This window comes from Lynx rufus, unplaced genomic scaffold, assembly GCF_022079265.1.
Source record: "Lynx rufus isolate CCGP_SWC_20201006 ecotype Redwood Valley unplaced genomic scaffold, mLynRuf1.p SCAF_15, whole genome shotgun sequence".
NCBI classification, from domain to species: domain Eukaryota; kingdom Metazoa; phylum Chordata; class Mammalia; order Carnivora; family Felidae; genus Lynx; species Lynx rufus.
Window position 1 is genome coordinate 831,428 of NW_025814829.1, and position 22,738 is coordinate 854,165.

Sequence of the window (22,738 nt, forward strand, 5' to 3'; positions counted from 1 at the left end):
AAAAACTTAACTTTTCTTTTTCTTTTTTTTTTTTTTTTAATATTTTTTAAATTTAACTACCAGTCAGTAGGGATGCCTGGGTGGCTCAGTCGGTTAAGTGTCCGAGTTTGGCTCAGGTCATGATCTCAGTCAGTGAGTTCGAGCCCCGCGTCAGGCTCTGTTTTGACAGCTCAGAGCCTGGAGCCTGCTTCGGGTTCTGTGTCTCCCTCTCTCTGCCCCTACCCCACTCGCGCTCTGTCTCTGTCTCTCTCAAAAATATTTAAAAAAATTAAATCCCAGTCAGTAAACAGTGAATACTGGTTTTATGTGGACGATGCAATGATTCAACACTTCCCTACATCGCCCTGTGCTCATCACAAGTGCCCTCCTTTACCCCCATCACCTGTTTCACCCATCTCCCCTCCTCTCCCCCTCCCTCTGGCCGCCACCAATTTGTTCTCCATAGTTAAGAGTCTGTTTCTTGGTTTGCCTCCCTCCTTCTCCGCCCCCGCCTTTGCTCATTTGTTTCTTAAATTCCACATATGAAGTCATGTAGTGTTTTTCTCTGACTTACTTCACTTAGCATAATACTCTCTAGGTCTATCCATGTTGTTGCAAATGGCAAGACTGCGTTCTTTTTCATGGCTGAGTAATGTTCCACTGTGTATATGTACCGCATCTTCTTTATCCATTCATCTGTGGATGGACACTGGGGCTGTTTCCATATTTGGCTGTTGTATATAATGCTGCTATAAACATCGAGGTGCACGTATCCCTTTGAATTAGTAGTTATGTATCCTTTGGGTAAATACCTAGTAGTGAGTTGCTGGGTCAGAGGGTAGCTCTATTTCTAACTTTTGGAGGAACCTCCACACTGTTTTCCTGAGCGGCTGCACCAGTTTGTGTGTGGTTTTGTTTTTTTTTTTTTTTTTATAACGATACCCGTCACACTTGAACCATATATCTTCCTTACGGTTTTTTGAGTGGTATTCCATTCTACAGATGTACCGCCATTTATTTACCTCTTGGAAGGATATTCGGGTTGTTTCTAATTTTGGTGATTATAAATAGAGCTGCTAACATTTCACACACAAGTTTTTGTGGGAACATAAGTTTTGATTTCTCTAGGGTAAATACCTGGTTGAGGTATTTCCGGCCGGAGGGTAAGCATGTGTTTAACTTTACGAGAAACTGCAGAACCGTTTTCCAGAACGGGGGTGTTAGTTCACATTTCCATCAAGAGCATACAAGAGGCCCAGCTGTGTCCCATCCTTGCTAGTGCTTGATGGTAGTATTTTTTTTTTTTACTTGATCTAGTCTAATTAGTATGTAGTGGGATCTCCTCGTGGTTTTCATATGCTTTTCCCTAATGGCTTAATGATGTCGAACATCGTATCATGGGGAAGCCATTATTCTTGCCTTGGGGGAATGCGCTATTGTCTTAGGGAGCCATAATGAGGTATGGACATGTCTTACTACCCCCTGAGACTCCAGATGCAGACCTCAGAAGTTCTAGTGGGCACAAATAATTTGTATCCTAGTTTCTGAGGTGGGAGTCACCGCAGTTATGGGTCAGCAACACTGAACCAACCTCTAAACCTTGACTTCTTTTCATCTGCTTCTTTTCCTTCCTTATGTCCTCTGATGAAGTTCTGTTTGTCTTTTGCCCAATTTTTGACTTGGAATTTTTTAAAATGAGGTGTTTAAAAACCATTTTTTTAATTTATTCATTTATTTTGAGAGAGACAGAGACAGAGTGGGGGAGGGACAGAGAGTGAGGGAGAGAGAGAATTCCAAGCAGGCTCTGTACTACTGGGAGTACAGAGCCCAATGCGGGGGCTTGAACCCCCCTAACCGTGAGATCATGACCTGAGCCGAAACCAAGAGTCAGTTGCTTAACTGACTGAGCCACTCAGGCACGCCTTTTAATAATGCGTTTTGAGTGTTCTTTATATATTCTGGATGTGTCTCTTGTGAGATGTTTAATTCCCAAATATTTTCTCCCAGTCCGTAGCTTTCTTTTTATTCACTTCAGGCTGGCTTCCATAGAACAAAAGTTTTAAATTTTGATGAAGTCCAGTTTCTCAAACTTTTTTCTTTGCTGGATCATGTTTTTGGTGTCATCCCTGCGAATTCTGTATAACCCCAAGTTGTGAAGATTTTCTCCTATGATTTTCCCCTGAAAGTTTTCTAGTTTTACATTTATTTAAACCTGGGGCCCAGGGGCACCTGGGTGGCTCAGTCGGTTAAGCGGCTGACTTTGGCTCAGGTCACGATCTCACAGTTCGTGAGTTCGAGCCCTGTGTCCGGGGCTCTGTGCTGACAGCTCAGAGCCTAGAGCCTGTTTTGGCTTCTGTGTCTCCCCCTCTCTCTGCCCCTCCCCTGCTCGTGCTCTGTCTCTCCCTTTATAGGAAAATTTTGCCAACCTCTGGAGTTAAGGCTGGTGGTGGGAGTGAGTCTTGGGGTCACTTTGCTGTGGTTATCATGGAGTCCTGTAGAAAACAAAGGATAGCATAAACCATAAACCACCTTGCCATCTTTCGACTCACCATCATCTTGTCATAGGAATTTGGAGGAAGTAAAATCTGGCACAGGCTTGGAATAGTAACCTGTTGGTAACGGGCTGGAAGGAGCAACGAAATGGGGATGGTGTGACGCGTCTGAGTCTGCTCTGGTGATGGGATGGCCAGCATTTACCTCTTAGCCCTCCTTTCCTCTTGGTTGCTCTGGGTCTGCTACATCTTACTCCAGTACCTTAGAATCACCTGGGGAGCTTTTAAAAAGTCCCAATGTTCAGGCTACACACCAGGCCAAAGAAGTCAGAATTTCTGGGGGTGGGATCCAGATGCCAGTATTTTTTCAGAGTCCTGAGTGGTCCCATTGCACAGGCAAGGTTGAGAACCTTTCTTGCCCTTTGCAGTCCCTTGGACCCCGAGGAATTATTGCCACCAGCTGACAGTGGGAAATTATTATGCTTGGAAACCAGTCAATAACTCTTCAGAGGGTCGGTCCCCTTCTGGGAACTTGTGCTCTGGATACTGTCTTTATCATTTTTATCATATTGGAGTTTGATTTTTGGCCATCAAAGGTGGCTGTTTATGAGAAATGTCCTGTCTCAACTTCCATTCAGCCCGGAATAACTGACATTACCATTGGTAGGAATCCTAGACTATTGGCATTAAACACATACACATAACCTTGGAGATCATTGGTTCAGACAGTTAACGTTTCCAAATACCTTTCAGATTCACATACTCCGGTTCTAATACCAGGACTCTTGCTCCTCCAAGTGTGGTCCCGGGACCAGTAGTGTCAACATCACCTGAAATCTGCTTAGAAACGCGGCCACGTGGCTCTTCCATTGTTTCCCCCCTTATACCTGGAAACTTACGACCCTGGTGGACGAGCGCAAACACGGGTCTCTCACATCTCCTTACCGCCACATTGTGCTGATAGGTCTAAGCTTAGGAAGGAGAGTTCCGGAATGAAGGCTTTGTAGAGCCAAGAAGGGGAGCGCCACATGAATGGCTCCACGACCTGCAAATTCCCTGCTGGTTCCTGTGCCCTGGTTCTCCAGTACAAGGTACCTCCTTGAACACCTAAAACATCTTTTGTGCTCACCTGTGCTGTCATCGTTGAAAGCATTGCTCTTTTTTCCAGGCAGGGGATTGACCACGTATTCATCTTGCTTCTCAGTGTGTGCAGGGATTTCATCTGCGTATTTTCTTCATTCTTACAACCCAGTGCTAGATACGTGCTCCTGGCCTTCCTCGGGGTTCTCATTTCTACTCTGTGTCCTTTTGGAATCCTCAGTGCTGGTGCTAAGGTCATGTCCAGCCTCTGCCCCTCTGCTTTTCACTCTTCAAAACCCTAAAGAATGTAACAGACACCCCCCCCCCCGACTTTCTGTGCCAAATTCTAATAATTTGCTCTCCAGTTGAGAACCCTCCCTGTCTGTCGCATGCTTTCTCCTTTCCATTCTCTTCCCTTGCTTCTGGGCTGGGCCTGGGCCCATCCATGAACGCCTGCTACACGGGCTGTGAAGGCTTGACTGCATAGCGTTCGCACTGAGAACTGGGCAGGTTCATAGACATCATCTAACCCAATACTCTCATTTCACAGAAGGGAAGGGTGCTTCCCAGAGCGTGTAAGTATTTTGCCCAAAGTCCAGGCAGGTGGTGCCCCAGTTACGTGGTTTTGCCCACAGCTCAGAGTGCACGTGTGGCTTCTGCAGGAGACCTGATAACCCTCGATGTGAACGGTTTCATTTAATTTTACAAGGTGGGTGTGGGATGTGCATGATGGAAGGCGGGGGCCCACGGAGGTCACGACACATCATCAATTGCCTTCTTCTAAAGGTATCTTAGAAACCTAGAAGGACTCATTATTGTCTCATAACCAGTTGCGGTCTGAGGAAGAAAACCCTAAATGGCTCTACTAAATACCAGCAGACTTTTATTCCTTCTGTGTGTGTGTGTGTGTGTGTGTGTGTGTGTAGGCACGGATTATACTGTTGGAGCATTTTTTTTTCTTCCTCTGAAAGGCTATGTTAACGTTCCTGTCTTCCTGCTTACACAGGACACAAACATTTAAAGGAGCCTCCGGGTTAGATATTCGCGGGCAAGACAGAATTGGTCATTATCGGCCATAGTAGGGCTTGCTCTATATTTATTTGTGCCTCTTCACCCACCTCTGCCTCCGTGTTTACTTACAAAGGTTCTGATACGTATTTGCAACGTGCTGGGAGAGCTAGCAGAGGGAAAAGCAACCCGAATGCCGTAGATTATTATTAGTCGTGGTATTTATCTTGCTCCATAAATCACCCCTTCGGGCCCCTTAATCATTTGGGTTGTTGTTCAGCTCCCCGTGACCTGTCAGCGTGCTCCCAGTAGGAAAAAGTGATGGCTGTATTCCAGGGCCTGTCTGTCTCCTTTCTGCGGGGACCAGCCGCCATTCAGAGGCTCCCCTGTGTACACAGCCCGCAATTGCCCACACTCGAGGCCGCCTCTGTCTGCCGTCCAAGGGCCCATTTGATTTGCCCGCTGCTATCGTGACAGTCTCTTGACACTGAAAATGGCTCCCCCCCCCAGAACATCTGTGTTTGGATGAACCTCCCTCCCCTTCCTCAATGTTGCAAACAGCAAGAACTTGGATATTTCCTGCCCCAAAGCCCTCCCTACGTTCAGAGGGCCCCTCTGCCATGTTTTTGTGACCTCATTGGCATTCTGTGACCTTCCCAGGTCACTGTGTCCCTGGGTGTGGAACTGGGCAGAGGAAGCAACAAAGGAAATGAGAGCAGCCGGTGCGAATGGTGTGGGAAAGAATTGGGGGAGCGGGGCATTGCAGGCTTTCCATTGAGCAGCCTGAGAATATTCCAGATTCTGTGAAGTCAATTTCCTTTCTTTTCTTTTTTTTTTTTTTAAGTTTATTTTGAGAGAGAGAGGCAGAGTGAGAATCCCAAGCAGGCTCTGCACCATCAGCACAGAGCCCAACGTGGGGCTTGAACTCATGGAACTGGGAGATCATGACCTGAGCTGAAACCAAGAGTCAGACGCTTAACCCACTGAGCCACCCAGGCGCCCCTGTGAAGTTAATTTCTTTTTCTGTCTGTTACAAGATGGGTTACCTGTACATCAAAGAACTTGTTACAGGGAATATTGAATAAATGGGGGAATAAACGAATAACTTCATTTCCTAGAGCCAGGATGCCAGGCCAGCGAAAAGAACAGATGTTGGCAACATCAGGAGCACAGGGCAGGAGTCAGAGATGTGGCTTCCGGACTCGGGTTTTCTGCTCGTGAACCTAAACAACTTTTTCTTTTTTCTTTCCTTTTTTTTTTTTTTTCCTCCATCTTTGGGCGGTAGCTTTTTCATGAGATGGTTTGGTCAACAGTTGTGGTCCCAACCATTTCGAACACAAGTATTCGCCTAGAATTTTGTTAATGACGTATTTCAGAGCTACAAAATGCATAAAACACAGTGTACGAACATCTCATATCTACCACGCATCAGTATTCTCTCCCAACATAATGGTGGTAATTTTAGGTGCCTTTGATTTAGAAAACGGGTGACCGTAAGCAGCCGTGGTGCTGTTATAAGAACCTGTATTTTAATTGCGAATGACAGTATCCACACTTTAAGGGCGCCAGAGTGGCTCAGTCGGTTAAGCGTCCGGCTTTGGCTCAGGTCATGATCTCATGGTTTGTGAGTTCAAGTCCCACGTCAGGCTCTCTGCTGGCAGCATGGAGCCTGCTTTGAATCCTCTGCCCACCCCCTCTCTCTGACCCTCCCCTGCTCACACTTGATCTCTCTCAAAAATAAACAAACATTTTAAAAAAAAAGTAGTATCCACACTTTAAAAAAACAGTACACAGATGATGAAGACACATTGATTTCATCTAAGGCAATTCTAGATGCAAATGAAAATATGAAGGAGTTAATTGTAATACGGTTTGGGGACCCAGAGTGGTGTTTCTGAGCAATGCAATTTGTATTACCGCCTAGATCCAAATAATGCCAACTTCTGGCCCAACCAGTCTGAACATCTCTGAGGGCTGGGTCTGGAATTTTGCCTTTAAAAAACAAAAACAAAACAAAACAAAAAACCAAAAAAAACAGGTGTGCCAGATGGGATTTAAAACTTGAGTTTTTGATCGCCTGATCTACAGAGGTGGGTGAATACTTAAATTCTACATTTATGATAAAACGGCAATGAATATTCCTTTCTTAAATAGTAGCTCCTCTGGTTTCTTTTTGGTATTTTGCAAGTTATAGAGATTTTATTTACACCCCAACTTTCAGTGATAGGTCTGTTACGCTGGGCTTGAGGTTGATAATTAGGAACTAAATGTCTCCACCTAGTGTTTGCCAGAAACCACACAGATATTCCAGAATTTGGGTTTAGTACAGACTTTGGTCTTTGTCTTGCTCACATTTCTGTGATTTCATATGAACGAGCACTACAGATCACCGAGTTACACAGCAGTGTCGGGGGCGGTCATGGCTCTTGGGCATCCCGTCCCCTGGATTCTGGCCCCACAGGCACAGGAGCTCTTACTTAGGGAAGCAGCAGGGGAGCCCAGAAGACAGATTCATCTGCGGGATCCTTCCCCCATGTGTGACCTCTGTGCCATCAGATGACTGGGAACAGCCCTGATCAGTAATGGAAGCTAAATTATTTTATTAAACCAAGTATGGATCAAACAAAAAATTAAGATGCCTCGTGTGCTGTGGGGTACGGAAGAATTACAGAAGTCAGATCTTAAAGTCCTTCTGCCCCTAGAATGGAATCTGTGGTTTTAATCGCTTCCGTTGTTGATTAATTAACTTCTGGAATATTTATTTTACCCTTGCGGCCAGTGTCCTGTTTTCCCAGGGTCTGTGAATAAATACTGTCCACTGAGTTCGTTAATGTATTTGACACTCATCGATCACCCTCTTGTGTCCCGATGCTGTTTCCCGGGACACAAATATATCCTATTTCTTGCTCCCGGGGAGGGCATGGCTTAGCGGGGAAGCGCACAGCCAGTCGGTGGCCGGTGATTATAGAGGCTGTAATGACCACACCGATGGCCCTGCTCGGTGGGAGCACACGGGACGTGGGCCTACGGGCCTTCGCTGTGGAGAAAATAATTCAAGGATAAGCAGGAGCTCCCCAAGCAGATGGTGGGGGGAGGGCATCCCAGGCACAGGCAGTAGCAAACACAACTGCACGGAACTGTGGGAGATTAGGGCATGTTTAACCTGCCTGTGGGAGAGGGCCAGAAATAACGTGCAGGCAGAAGTAAAGTGGACTTGCCATGAGGAGAAATGTATTTTTGTACAGTGTTTACAGATCTTTATCTTTTTATTGTGGTAAAATAGAACCTCTTCCATTTCCACTGTTCTTAAAACAGCTCGAGGACGTTCACAGACAACACTCACATTGTTGTGTAACCATCACTGGCACCTCCGGATTTTCTTCAGCTTCCAGAATGGGAACTCTGTCCCCGTTAAACTCCTCCTCCTCTTCCTCCTCCTCCTCCCCGCCCCCCCCCCCCGACAAACATTTGACCGCCCTTAGGTACCTCGTGTACAAGCGGGACCGTACGATACTTGTTCCTTTATGCCAGCTTACGTCATTGAGCGTAACGTCTTCAAGCTTCATGTTGTAGCGTGTTTTATCTGTTCGTCCGTCGATGGACACTTGGGTTAACTTCCACCTCTTGGCTGTCGTCCGTCATGCTGCCTATGGGTATGGGTGTCCTCCAATTCTGTATCTTACCACCTCAGTAGTAATTGGTGGGTAAGCGCAAAGGGGCTTCCTACAAACCCCCCTTTGGTTGAGGTGCTTACAGTCTTGTAGAGATGGGTTCTCACTCATGAAACCAAGACTGGCGGAATATGCTTACGATGCCCGATCCGATGGCGGTACCAGAGCTCACTCTTCAATTCCCCGCGATCGTTCGCAGGAAGCAGAGCAGACTCATTCTAGAAAGGCAGTGACCACAGCCCAGTGTAAGCCAAGGACTTGCCTGACGAGAGCATCACCATCCGCTTTTGCAAACAGAATCTCTCTTCCTGGTGGAGTTGCCCCTGGGCACCTTGACTTGCGACTGTAGGCCTGATGGGGTCAGTGAGGGTAGAGAGGGGGACAAAATGGATTTTCTGGTGACATGTGGGGCCAGCTTCTGATGTCGCTGGTGAGAGAGCACATCGCTAGGCAAACTGTGGGTAGACAAGGAACCAAGGACCCTGTGGAAAATCCTGGGGCTCTTCAGGGAGCTAGACGTTGTCATGGGCGTAGACTATTGTGTGTGTTGCTGGGGGAGGGGTGTGGCCCCAACCCTTCCCCTGACTCCTGAGAAAGTCCTTCTGTTACTTCTGTTTCTGCAATACGTCCTCAAGCCCAGGGCAGGGCTCGTCCCTTCACTGAGCACGCTCAGTTGCCACAGACCTTCTCCTTCCCCTTTGTGGACCCCCAGTGGCGGGGACCGAGACACACGGGGTCAGGAAGCAGTTCTAGGAGCTGGGGGGGACAGGGAAGCATCGGGGACTCAGGACATGCTCTGTTCTGTCAGCCGCCCTCAGCCTTCCAGCCACTGTGACTCCTTCACTTGCTGAGGGCTTCCTCCTGGTTCCTGCCGGACCTGAACCCCTCCCTCTTCCCAGCTTCCCCTTCATGGGCCTCGCCGGTTGGCACAGCACACTGAGCTCTGGGGCCACTGTTCCCACACGGGGTCCCAAGCCTCTGTTTATGAACCCCTGGCACATCACCGTGGCCTTTTTCAGTCAGCGGTTAGTGTTCCAGGACTTGTATTGTTTCGTTTCCTGAAAGGTCAGGTCCTAGAGAGCTTAATCTGTCCTTGCTGGGGGAGCCCTGGCTGGCAAAGCAAATCTATCAGGTCAGCCTGGCCACATGTGGGGAGAGCCAGAGCTGGCATGGGCTTTGAGGGAGGCTGGCCAGAGTCACAGACGGTGGCCCTGACAGTCCTGTTTGTTCCTCAGCCCCTGGCGAAGCCTGAGTGGACTGAATTCCTATCCTGCAGAACACAGATGCTTCCTCCTGAGCCTGTCTGCCCCTCGGAGGAGCACAGCCGGGGGGGGGAGGAGTGTTTGTCCCCTGTGAGCCCCTTCTCTCTGTGCCCTTGGTCACTCCCATGATCTCTCCTGCCTCCAGCTCTGTTTTCTCTCCTCCAGTGAGCACGATAAAACATGGTTGTCCAAGCGAAGTGCAGTTGCCGTATAAACAAACGGTTTCACGATAATAAATGTTTAAGCCTTTTCAGATACTCTGTTTCCTTTGGTTTCCGCAGTTTCTGACAGGACTGCAGTCTGAGTCCTCCCTCTTCGGTTGGAAAGGATTCGGAACCTCGGACCACCGGGCAGGTGGAGTCGATGGGGAATGTGTCCGACCCGAGAGCCCTGATAGACGGGCCTTGGGCAGCACTGGCAGCTGTAACCAGGGCTATTTCATGCCTGTCTTGCCCCCCTTTGTTTGGAAGCGCTCCAGACCGTTCCACCAGCTGTTGTACGGAGGGACACCTGCATTGCCACTGTCACTGAAATTCCTTTTTTTTTTTTTAATTTAATGTTTGTTTATTTTTGAGAGAGAGAGAGAGCGCAAGCAAGAGGGGCAGAGAGAGAGGGAGACACCGAATCTGAAGCAGGGTCCAGGCTCCAAGCTGTCAGCACAGAACCGGATGTGGAGCTCGAACCCACGGACCGCGAGATCATGACCTGAGCCAAAGTCGGACGCTTCGCTGATGGAACCGCCCACGCGCCCCTGTGTCACTGAGATTCCGCTGCAGCCATTTGGTCATGCTTTTCCATGTAGCCCCTGAGCCCGCAGACCCTGTAAGAGCCGCCTGGGAGGTCCTGCGCAGCGATGGGATTCGAGGCTGTTGTCCTGTTCTGAAGAGAACCTTTACTTGCATCTTCAACTCTGAAGATCAGGGTGTTAAAAGGCCTGGCTCATCAAAATCACGAACTATAGAAATAATGTTTCAGATGCACAGGCAAGGTGCCGGCCAGGTGCCTCTGGCCAGCCTTGGGTGTGCAATGGGCAGGGGGGATTCTTGAGTTTTAAAAACCTCCCAGAGACCGTGGAGTCCATAGGGAGGCCGACCAAACAAGAAAGACATGATCAGCTACCAGATTCTTCTGGAAATAGAGGACCGCTAAGGTGGTTCAGCAGGCAGCGTGCTTTCTAAAACGAGGACTGGGAGGGGCACCTGGGTGGCTCAGTCAGTTAAGCAACCGACTTCAGTTCAGGTCATGATCTCATGGTTTGTGAGTTCGAGCCCCACGTTGGGCTTTGGTGCTGACAGCTTGGAGCCTGGAGCCTGCTTTTGATTCTGTGTCTCCCTCTCTCTCTGCCCCTCCCCTGCTCATGCTCTCTCAAAAATAAACAAACATTGAAAACAAATTTAAATAAACGTTACAGTGCCTGGGTGGCCCAGTCGGTTGGGTGTCCAACTTTGATTCGGGTCACGATCTTGTGGTTCGTGGGTTCGGGCCCCACGTCTGGCTCTGTGCTGACAGCTCGGAGCCCGGAGCCTGCTTCAGATTCTGTGTCTCCCTCTCTCTCTCTCTGCCCCTCCCCTGCTTGCTCTCTGTTTCTCTCTCTCTCTCTCTCTCTCAAAAATAAACAGTAAACAAAAATTTTTTAATAAAACTAGGGCTGGGAGAGTGGCGTGGTGCCTTGCAGACGTGGACACTTAATATTTCCTGGTTTGATATTATGGCCGAAAAGCAGAATTAGAAAGTATGTGGAGCTTGTGAGTAATCTCTTGGAAGAAACCAAAGACGGTGAAGCCGGCAGGGATTGACCGATATGGGGCAGGGTTCGTCCACATCTGGTGTTTTCTGGGACTCTTTGGCTCTTACCCCCCGCCTGAGTTCTTTGAAACACACCCCTCTGCACACCTTTGACTGGCAGGAACAGCCCTCACCTAACGACCTGGTCCCATGGGAGGCACAGCGGAAGGCTGTGTTTACTGGAAGCCCAGGGGAGTGGAGGTAAATGCAGGTGTGGTCGGAAACGAAGCCGGTTCACTTCACCCAGGAGGCACAGGGCCAAAGCCGGCTGACCTGCCCACACCCATGCTGGCTCTACCACCCCGGTGGTTCCTGCCCCCTGCTGAGCACGGCCCCTGAGCAGAACGCAGTCGGGGACCCGCTGCGCGTCGCAGCCAGGCCCCGAGGCGCACGCCAGACGCGCTCCAGCCTTCGCCAGCTTGCAGCCACTGCCCCGGAGCGGGCGGGTCGTGCGGCTGAGGTCCTGTCCTGAGCCACATGCTGGTTTAACACGCTTCTCCCTGCCATCGGACATGCTTGCTCGGAAGCAGAGTCTGAGCCTGATGTTTGCTGTCTCCTGTGCGTCCGGGGCTCTGGTTTGCTTTTTCTTTCGAGCCCCCTTGGTAAAAAGGACAGCTGTCGACAGGGTAGGAAGAGTGACCTCCGGAGTGGGGGGTGATGTATGTTGCTGTCACCTGGAAACTCAAATCAGCCATAAGCCAGAACCTTTGCTGACAACGTAAAGAAAAATATCGTGCTTCGGTTAGGTCTTGTCCCTGTCTATAAGAAGCAGACAGGGGGCGCCTGGGTGGCGCAGTCGGTTAAGCGTCCGACATCAGCCAGGTCACGATCTCGCGGTCCGTGAGTTCGAGCCCCGCGTCGGGCTCTGGGCTGATGGCTCGGAGCCTGGAGCCTGTTTCCGAGTCTGTGTCTCCCTCTCTCTCTGCCCCTCCCCCGTTCATGCTCTGTCTCTCTCTGTCCCAAAAAAAAAAAAAAAAAAGTTGAAAAAAAAAAGCAGACAGCAAGAGGGCATCAGCACTAACTGCAACAGAGTGAGGTCAGCTCAGACGTCAGTGGAAGGGATGGGATGCACACAGGGTTGGAAGCTCTAAGTGGAGTCCTTAAAATCAGAGTATGTAAAACAATTTTTTTTAATGTTTATTTATGTTTGAGAGAGAGAGGGAGACAGATTACGAGCTGTCGGCACAGAGCCTGACGCAGGGCTCGAACCCACGGACCATGAAATCATGACCTGAGCCGAAGTCAGATGTTTGACTGAGCCATCCAGGCACCCCTAAAACCAGAGTATTTAAAGGCATCGCTAATGGAGTGGAAGGTTCTGGGTTTCTTTTTCTGTTTTCTTTTTTTTAAGTTTTTTGATTCATTTTGAGAGAGAGAGACAGAGAGAGAACACCAAGCATGCTCCACATTATCAATGCAGAGCTCGATGCGGGGCTCAAACTCACGAACTGTGAGATAATGACCTGAGTTGGATGCTTAACAGATCGAGCCGCCCAGACGGCCCAGGTTCCGGATTTCGGATGAGATTTTCAAAGTAGGTTATGTTTTCATCATGTTAGGATGGGTTAGGTTAATTTCTATCCCCACACTAATTAGAATTAATTAGGCTCTAGATGTACAGGCGGGTAGCCGAATGCCTCACCGAGCTTGGCTGGTGGCACGATAGGGGAGGGTGTTGAGTATAAGAAGTCCCAGAGGAGAGGGGCTGTGGGTTGGAATACAGGTCTTGGCCTTGGGTCTCGTGTTATTATTAACCTGTAGCCCAGATGTTTCATTCGCTTGGCAGGTGAATTTGCCAGTTGGTGCTACCAAGATAGGGAGCAAATGAAAATGGTATTAATAAATCGGATAAGTGCTCAGAATGAAGTTCAGTGAGGAAAACAGAACTGTACCAGCCATTACAAATGCCTGCAGAAGCAGAAGAAATGGCGAAGAATGGGCAAATGTAACAGAAAAATGTCTGGGGTTGAGGGTGAGGCCAGCGTGCCTCAGTGGTGTGGGGCTGTGGTTGAAGCAGCCATAGGGGAATGCTCTAGACCATTTCAGGCTGATGAGGCTATAGGTAGACTTGGAAACTGACCTACAGATAAAGGAATTTGGGACTTGAACTTAGAACAACTTGGAATTCCACATTTTTAGTATGTAAAAAATCCCGATTTGAAGACAGGTGCCAATTCTTCTCCATCTTCACCGGAATGGAATCAAGTTTCCAGAGTTTGGGTGGATGCAGGAAAAACCTCAGTGAACGTCATGAAACATCAGAATGAGGTTTTGAGGGAAGGTTCTGGTTTCTGATGAGATTTTGAAAGCGGGCTCTGTCTTCATCTCGTCAGGATGGATTACCTCCATCCCTCAGTTGTTGCTGATGGCTGGGCCCCGACACCGAGACCCCCCTCCCCCACCTGCTTTTATGCCCCCAAGAAGCTCCGGGTCTCCCTGTGCCCATCCGTGGCCCTCTTTTCTGGGTCACGGGCTAGCCGGAGTCAGATACCCTGACCTAACCGGATCGTGCTTCTTTGTCTCCTCTCTTGCAGTACGAGTTTAAAGCCAAAAACATCAAGAAGAAGAAGGTGAGCATTATGGTTTCAGTGGATGGCGTGAAAGTGATTCTGAAGAAGAAGAAAAAGGTAAGTGACTCTGAACCAGAAAGCAGGAAGGAGGGGAGCAGGGAATGTAGGCGTGGGGCGCCTTTTCCTTCTAGGCCGCTCTCTGGACAGAATCCTTCCTCATCTGGGGAGCGGTCTGCCTGGACCAGCCATGGTGTCGAGAGAAGTGAGGCTGAGGCCCATGGCCCGGGCAGCCGATTGGCTCCATGAGTCCTGTGTCCCTTGGGTGACAGGGCCCACCTCCTGTCACCCTTGTCTTTTGTTACTGTACCTTGCAGTCTTGATCTCAGGAGATACTTTAAATTCAAGTGATGACGGGTAAGAGGGTTTGGCAGGAGCGGATGAGGAAGCTCCATTAGCAGCTGTTGCCTTCTGTCCCAGGAATGACCCTCAGTCCCACCTGAGGTGATGTCCAGCCCCATTGTGTGTTCTGTTGCTGCTGTTACAGCCCATCTATTTGAACAGTCCTTCGAGACCTGTCCGCCGCGGCTGTTCAGTGTGCGGGAGGCTGGGCCAAGGGTCTCCAAGGCGGGAGGAAAGGGAGGAGGGACTGAGCCATTCAGGGGACATTCCTCTGAGCTGGGCTGAGACAAGCAAGTGGGTGTATGTTGCCTCATCACGTGGCTGTTTTTGTGTTAGTTGTACGTGCCGTGGGAGAATGATGTTACTAACCCCTGGGAAGAGCTAGGTGTCCATATTGGCAGAGGGTGGAGTGTATGTTTCCAGAAAGAAACAGACAGGGGCTTGGTTGATTGAGGATAGATGAGGAATCTTCTTGTTTCTTTGTTTCTGAACTCTGCTGATACTTTTTTAATTTATGATAGCTTTGTTTTATACGTATATATTTTTTTAATGTTTGTTTATTTTTGAGAGAGATAGAGACAGAATGCAAGTGGGTTAGGGGCAGAGAGAGAGAGGGAGACACAGAATCGGAAGCAGGCTCTGGGCTCTGAGCTGTCAGCACAGAGCCCGACGTGGGCCTTGAACTCACGAGCTGTGAGATCATGACCTGAGCTCTCAAGCTGCCTTTTGTTCCAAACCTAAGATGCTGTTAATTCGAATGGGAATCAAGGCAGGCCTTGAGTCTGGGGGATATGGAAGTAAAGACATGGGCCTGGTTGTAGGTGACATAAGCTCGGAGAATCGAGTGGTTGAGAGGGGTGTGGAAGGGTGTTGGCAATCCAAGGATTTAAATCTGCTCTGTGTCCTCGACCAAAGACATTACCCAGCGTGTGACCAGAGGCCACACAGTGGTGGGGACTTGACTGCTTCCTTAGGTAGCCCATTTTTTCTCTGGACAGCTGGAGTTTGCAAAGGTCTCCCACGTACTAAAACTTGCTCTCTTATGCATCCCAAATATCTTTAAGGGTGGTTCAAGAAAGTGTTATGGCTATGAGGTTGGAAGTATATAGGAGAAAATAGCACGTGATACTGTTTGTAAAGAACACCTTAAAAATTCACAAGTGGTAGGGAATTTGTAATGGCGTCTTAGATGTTTTTGACCTTATAAACCTCCACAGCGGGGCCACAGTCCTCGTCTTGTTCTCATCCCAAGGGTCTCTTTTCTGCCCTTCCCCCACCACACATACATGTGCACGGTGGTTAACCGTGGGACGGCCTTGAGAATATCGTCCTCTTAGGAGTCCCTGAGCAGGAGAGTGGCTGAAGCAAGCTGAGGCCCATCAGGTGGTGGTGTCCCTGGGCCCCAGTTAAATAAATCACGGATGACAACCATGTGGATTTAAAAGCGAGAGATACCCTCAGGAAAAAACGTGGGTCGGTGCCACCTGAGCTCATGATTCAGGCAGCCGGGCTGAGTCCCAGCTTGGCTTTTGTCACGAGTGTCCTAGAGCTTTGCTCGGCCCTTCGTGTGTGGGGGTGGGGGGTGGGCAGGAACCTGTGGCTCAGCGCCCTCAGGTCCTACCTGACGAGGCGACGGTTGTGATGTGAGGGCACTTTCCACATCACAAGATGCCTTCCCGCCCGTTCCATCCATCCCTTCATCAGGCCCGCTGGGAAGGTCTCGTGGACACGTGATCACCATCCACGGCACCCGGTCGCCTGGGGAAGCCAGCCACTCACGCCGTGTCCTCCCCGAACCGCCATCCGGCTGGGCGCCAGGCGGTCGGCCTTTCCAAGTCCGAGACTCTCCTCACTTTTCGAGGTTAGGAGCCTGACCGGACGCTGACTTGTACTTGACAGAGGTCAAAAGAGGCTGATGGGTGGACGAGCCCACCGCTTCCTTTATTCGCTCTGAGACGAGCGATTTCCCGGACCAGCTACACTCACGTTAGCCCGACGAGCCTGCAAATCTCGGTTTTTCTCCATCGGGGGCAAGTGATGTGAGAAGGCAGATTGCCAGAGGTGGTCCGGCGAGCGTGACGCGGAGGGAGTCCGCTAACTGTGTGGCGGGAACGTTTCCTGGTCCCTGGCTCCGTGGTACCCAGGTCCCCGGGATGTTGGGAGGGGCCTTATCAGGCGCATGCTGTCCGAGGGTCTGTTCCACAGGCTCATCACTGACTTTGGTACCTTCCTGGCACCCCCCCCGGCCCCCCGCCATGCACGCACACTTCTGGCTGACATCACCTTTACTTTCCGTTAGGTTCTGTTTCAAGGTCTGCTGTCCTGGGGCCTCTTCTGTCCCTTTCGGGTAACTTGGCATACCTCTGATTTGATCCATTATGATGGCACTTTGTGGTTTTGCCTTTCGGGGACGGTCTTACTGCCATCTCGCTGTGCCCCTCCCGTATCCTGTACCACATGCAGCATCACCCCCACTCTACCTGGGGAAAAAATGATGTCAAAGAGCCTTAGATATTTGGCCCGAGATCCACCACACGTAAGGACACCTCTGTGCGGAACGCCACCCGGCAGAGACGCCGGCCCCCTTCCACTGGGTGATGCAAGCTGAGCGGGGGAAGCATCTTCCCTGGGGAGCCCGTGGGGCCTTGTGACTCATTTTGAAACTCCTCCCTGGTAATTGCTAGTGCAGGTCCCCCCTGCAGCTGGCCTAGGAAAGAGGTGATCTAACAGGCCTTCCCTCCATCCGGTTCTTCTGATGCCAGGCTTGGGCAGGGAGGGAAGCCTCCCGACCTGTTTCCTCCGCCCCTGCCTGGTGTCTGTCCCAGGCGGTGGTTGTGAGTCAGATGCTGCCTGTACGCACGGTGACTGCGTGTGCTGCCTCGGACAGACTGTGTGCACGCTAACAGCCATCAGCCTTTGCGGCGTCTTGTTCCCCCGGGACCGTCCTCTACGATCCGAGTGTGCGGATACCGCCCCGATGTCTGTGTGCCTGTCTGTGTCTAGAATGGAGAGGGACTGGGTAGAGACCTGCCACACCTGCCTCCCCGGACATGGGACGGTCTGCAGGTTTGGGTGATGGCCGTCCTCATCGGGTTAAGAACGAGAGCTCTTGCCGGGGTAGCCGAATGTGCAGAAAAAGTCACGGCCGATGTTCAGCCGTGGGCACCCGTGTCGGGACAGCCTGACGTGCTCCACTGATGAGTCCGTGTCTGCGCTGCAGCGGTCCGTCCAAATGTCGAATAGCCCCCGCTTCCTGCAAACACGCTGACCTTCCGTGGGTTCGTGTGCGTGCCGGAAGGAGCCCTTGGTTGAGGAAGGAAGACCTGGCTCCGAGCCCTGGCTCTTCCGTCCCTCGCTGCGTGGCCGTGGGCAGGTTGTTTCGCCTTCTTGAGCTTCAACTCTCAAGAGTCCGATTAGGTGACCACTTTCACTTCGCCAGCTGGAATATTCTGCACCAGCTCTGGAGCCGTGCTGTTGGCCGCTCCCGTATGTCTGTGGGGGTCACCTGTACTTAGGTCCTTGAAGCCTACTGAGCTGTGGATGAAGTAGACCCTAGAGGCCAAGCGGGCTTACGTGTTGTTGCTTCCTGATCCTCTGAGGTCAAACACTTCCCAAGGCAGCCGCCCTTCCCCGCCCCACCGCCTGTCTGGGCCTGGGGAACAGTGCAATGCATCCTGGCGGGGGGGCGGTGGGGAGAGAAGTGTGTTTACAGGGATTCTCTGTTCTCCCAGGAACTTTCCAAGGGCAGGCGCCACTGTTGTAAGCTCAGCACTTACTTGGGGGCCTGGTGCATGTGGCGTGTTTTCAGTTATTATGGCTCTCGGCTTGCTGGATGAGGGAACAGGATTTGTGTGTGGTGATATCCTCAAATCAGGAGGAGCTAAACACTTAGCAGTTGGATCAAATGAAGTCTCGTTTGTTACTCTGGGCCATCACCTTCCCCTCCCTCTTCCTCCTCCTCTCAATTTGCCCTTTTGAAGAAACAGAGACAAGAGCCTTCCCCAAGCTCAGAAAGGCCTCCGTGGAAGTCACTAACGTCGGTGGTATTATGAGTCGGACTTGCTCAGTGACTCTGGTCTGTGGTGCTTGATTCTAGTGTAGGCGGTAGCCAAATATTTTGCGATTATCTCTCCCTGAGACATAAAAAAAAAATATGTATCTTTTTGGTTATATTCGCAAGTGTCTAAAAAAGGCTGCCGTCTTGAACCGATGCCGGCAGATAATGAATCTCAAATTGCTGTGACTCTTGGTTTATATTTGTGGTGTGAACCCCACTATTAAGTGGCTTTGTCATCTTCCAATCAGTACATTTTCCTCAACTCCCAGCCAAACCCAAGTAATTAGTTTTGCTGTGTATATAATAATGATTATTCATTACAATCCCAGAATCACACTATAGCACTCTTTGCTAGGGAGTGGACTTCTCAATAAGAAGGATTAGTCTTGAACTTCGTCCAAAGGATTTTTCTACAAAAGGGACCTGAAGGGCCTCAGTTTCATGTGGTTTCTCTTCTAAACCAATGACTTAGTTGGGATCTCCTAAGGCAACATTCTAGAAAGGCTCCATCGTTCTCATTAACAAATGTTCATTGTATGTCTACCATATTCAAGGAACTGAATAGGATCTGTAAGGGTACTAGACACGGACCCTTTCCAGCAAAATTATTTTTAATGGCACTATCTGTATACGTAGGTCTATAGCTCCTACACAGTTGCATGATGGTGATTTATATCTTTCCCCCATGGGCTGTGAGCCTTTAGGGGCAGGGACCCTGTCTTCTCTCTAATCCCGTTTCATCTGTTTGGGAAGCTAGCAGACGAGAGGGAGCAAATTCGTGAAAGTAATGACACTCTAAGATGGTAATGAGACGAGCTAACAGTAATGGCTAACACTGATACTGAGCACCTGCCATTTGCCAGGGCTGTTTGACGCACTGTATTACTTATGAAATGGTCACCATCGTCCTCTGAGGTACATACCGTTCTTTGTGAAAGAAGGTGTAGCAACTTACCCAAGACCTCACATCCCATCAGAGGTGAAGTCAAGATTTGAACCAGGTCTGTCTTGCTCAGATAAGTAGATTGTTCCCAGTATCATGTTCCCGTGTGTGCACTTACCTCTTCACGCTAATTTGAGAAAAGCCACTCCATAGAAAATGCATCACTAATTAATCCAGGGTCTTTAACTTCTAGCCTGTACTCTGTCAATTGGCCTATCACATTGCGGGAAAACTGGTTCCCTGTCCGAAGAGAAGCATTCGCTATCATGGAAACACAGAACTCAAATCTAATTGAGTGAGAAAAGGAGGCGCTTAGAATTATAGAAGCAGGATTTAGGAGAAAGAACTTCAGAAATGATCTGATCTGATCCCCTGGTTGATGAGTAAGCAAATCAACAAGAGAGGCACAGTGACTGTCCTAGGGTTACCCAGAGATAACTAGGGTACACAGTTACTGATGGAGCCAGGACTAAACTTGGTCTGGTCTTCTTTCTACCCTGTTATGTTTCCAGGCCTTCTTTATTTTCTGCTAACTTTAAAACATGCACATTAGGAATTGCGTACATTGTGTGAGAATTTACTAGCAAGCACTTCGGTTTTGAAATGTGTTTTCTATATCCAGTATCCATAGGTTATGCCAGAAGATGAGTGATAGCTATATTTTCAGACTAATCCTGTTCCCTCTGGAAGCACGGAGAACTTGTCAAGCTGAGTTAATGAGACTTTTGCAAGGTTATGCTTTGGGCTCTTTGATTTTTTTGTTTTGTTTTTGTTTTTGTTTTTTGAGAAATCCCCATTGCTGCCAGGAACATGAATAATGATAAAGCTTACAGACTTTGCAATGTGCCTACTGATAATTTCCAGTAAGGGTAGGAAATAAATCTCGATACAAATCCTTCCTCCACTTTTGGGGAAGAGCTTCAGAGATGCCATATGCATTTCTGGGCTCCAAAGGGAGACAGAACAGCTATGATGATTATCCCTAACTCTCTTTTGTGGTTTTGGCCCTTCAAGGCAGACCTACGTCTGACCTAGTTCCCAGGTAATATTTCTTGCCGGGAGATTTTGGAATGTCAAAATGGCTGTAACTTTCCGTAGAGGACTGGCCATTTGCACCCACTAGATACAGGACGTGCTTACCCCATTCAGTGGTCTTATAGGAACATACCCTGTAAGCCCTTTACCATTTGTAGGCGACAGAGAGGGACGTTCTTTGATTCCATCACTTGGAGTAGCAAGGAGAACATGGGTCGTGGAGGGTATACGAGTTGGGTTCAATTACCACTGGACTAGGTGAACTCAGATGGAAGTAAGTTACCATCTCCGAGGCTTAGTGTTTATCTTTTAAGGTTGAGATCAATTTTGATAACGCAAAGGAAGCATTATATAAACATCGTTAAATGAAAGGAAGACTTCTCTCCCGTATCAACTGGAGAATTTCTTGCGAGGATAGAAAATGAAGCAGTTATAAAATGACTTTCCTGTATTTTTCTCACTTTGTGTTATTCTAGGTCCTCCAAAAAGCACATGCCAAGACAGGATTGAATTCCTGTGAGAGAAAATGGGGGAGGCCCTGGGAGAGGCTGGTAGCTATCCCATTTCTGAGTGGGTCTGATTCCAAGGGGAGGAGAGAGCAAGGAAGGAAGGAAGGGTGGATGAAAGTCTCGTAGATGGCGGTGTGCTCTGAGGAAGGTTTGGCAAGACTGTCAGGAGATTGTGAAGGCAAAGTCCCATGTGGGAGGACTCCTGTGTCTCCCAGAAACGGGCCTGCCCTGTGCACCCCTGAGCACCCCTGATGGGCCGGGAGCATCCCGGAAGCAGGGCCCCTCAAAGAAGCAAGAGGACGGGCTTCAGAATGCCACCCCTGGGATCTTGGTTAAACTCCCTGTAATGGAAGATCGGTAGGGCGCATCCTTGCAACGACAACTTCTTAACTCCAGAAAATTCTGACTAGCCAATAATATGACGCAGAGCCTTCCCTCACGTTAAGTTGCTCTGTCCTGTTGACTTTTTAATTCCCTTGGAGTAAGGAATTGATAAGAAGAAGAGAAGGGGGAGGGGAGACTGATGGCAGAGGGAAGGCATAGAGAGACATGGGTTAGCGAACCCTAGTTCAGGGGCCTCCTGAAGGTCTCGACCGTGCTGTGAGTGTCCTTGGCAGGTGCAGAGGGGACAACAAGCAAGAGAGAGGAGTTACGTGTGTACAGGTACAAGTTGGGGGGCTGGCAGACGGCCAGACAGCTGCCCCTCGGGTGCTCCCTCTCCGCTAACATTCCCCCTTCCCCCATCCCTTTATATTTATGGAGCCGGTGAGGGGGCTGATTTTTGCCTCCCTGGGCCTCGCTTATGGGCCTCCCTGCCGTACCTGCTTGGACTCCGAATGGTGCCAGTGAGGCCCGCCTGAGCCTGGGCCTCAGGTTGAAGGAGGCTGAAGACCAGCTCGTTCCGTCCTGCTGGTCCTCCTGGGCTGATGGTGGCAAACCCTGCCTTGAAGAGGTGTTGACAGCCTCAGGGACGCACCCCTCTCCCTTCCTCCGCTCTTCTCCTTTCTCCTCTCCGCTCCCATCTGGACTTGAAATGTCTTCCTTTTCTGGCGCATCTTGGAGACTACAGCCAGTGGGTAAACAAAACTGAAAATTCCTACATGTAGCTACCAAGACTCCCAAGACCTTATTTCTAAGCATTAAAAAAAAAAAAAAGCTTTCAGATAGAAGCGAGAGGCATGTGAGTTTCTGAAGACAGTAAAACTACCACTCTCTCTGCCCTCCCCCAAATAAACTTAAAAAAAAAGTGTTTTCTGAAATGTCCAGGTTTCCATTGAAAATCACTTGCCACACCAGAAATGAGGAAAATCTCAACTTGAATGAACAAAAGATAGTCAAGAGATGCCAATACCGAGAGGACAGATGTTAGATGATCTGACAGAGACGTTAAGGCAGCCGTCGTAAAAATACTTCCATGAGCAGTTACGCTCTTGACACAGAAGAAGTGGAAAGTCTCAGCAAAGACATAGAAGAAAGCAGAACCAAATGGAAATGTTAGAACTAAAACCTGCAACTCCCGAAATCAGATGTAAATAAACAGGCTTAGCAGCAGAGAGGTGGTGCTTTCCAGACATGAATTAAATTAACCTCCGGCAGGACATGTGGTCCTAAATATAGATGTGGCTTAACTTAATATTTGATTACTTAATATTTCTATTATGCTTTTGCCCCCACATCAAGCCGTATTTGAAACCTTATATTTTGCTGTGTAAAGAATTCCTGCGGTGAACATTTATAGTGTGTGTTTAAAATAGGCATCCATGGGGCGCCCAGGGGACTCAGTCGGTTAAGCATCTGCCTTCAGCTCAGGTCATGATCTCACGGCTTGTGAGTTTGAGCCCTGAGTCGGGCTCTGTGCTGACAGCTTGGAGCCTGGAGGCTGCTTCGGATTCTGTGTCTCCCTCTCTCTCTGCCCCACCCCTACTTGTGCTTGCCCACGCGCTCTCTCTCTCATTTTCTCATAAATGAATGAATGAATGAATGAATGAATGAACGAACAAACAAATAA

At 49.3% G+C, this 22,738-nt stretch overlaps 1 protein-coding gene across 2 annotated transcripts in view; it reads left to right on the forward strand.

The window, feature by feature from the left end:
- Window positions 1-22,738, forward strand: part of LOC124509910 (carboxyl-terminal PDZ ligand of neuronal nitric oxide synthase protein) — a 286,360-nt gene that overhangs the window by 187,107 nt on the left and 76,515 nt on the right. For both annotated transcript variants that reach the window (XM_047076502.1, XM_047076503.1), the window contains exon 3: window positions 13,812-13,904. In XM_047076502.1, the coding sequence (XP_046932458.1) occupies window positions 13,812-13,904 (93 nt within the window). The remainder of the gene's footprint in view (window positions 1-13,811; window positions 13,905-22,738) is intronic.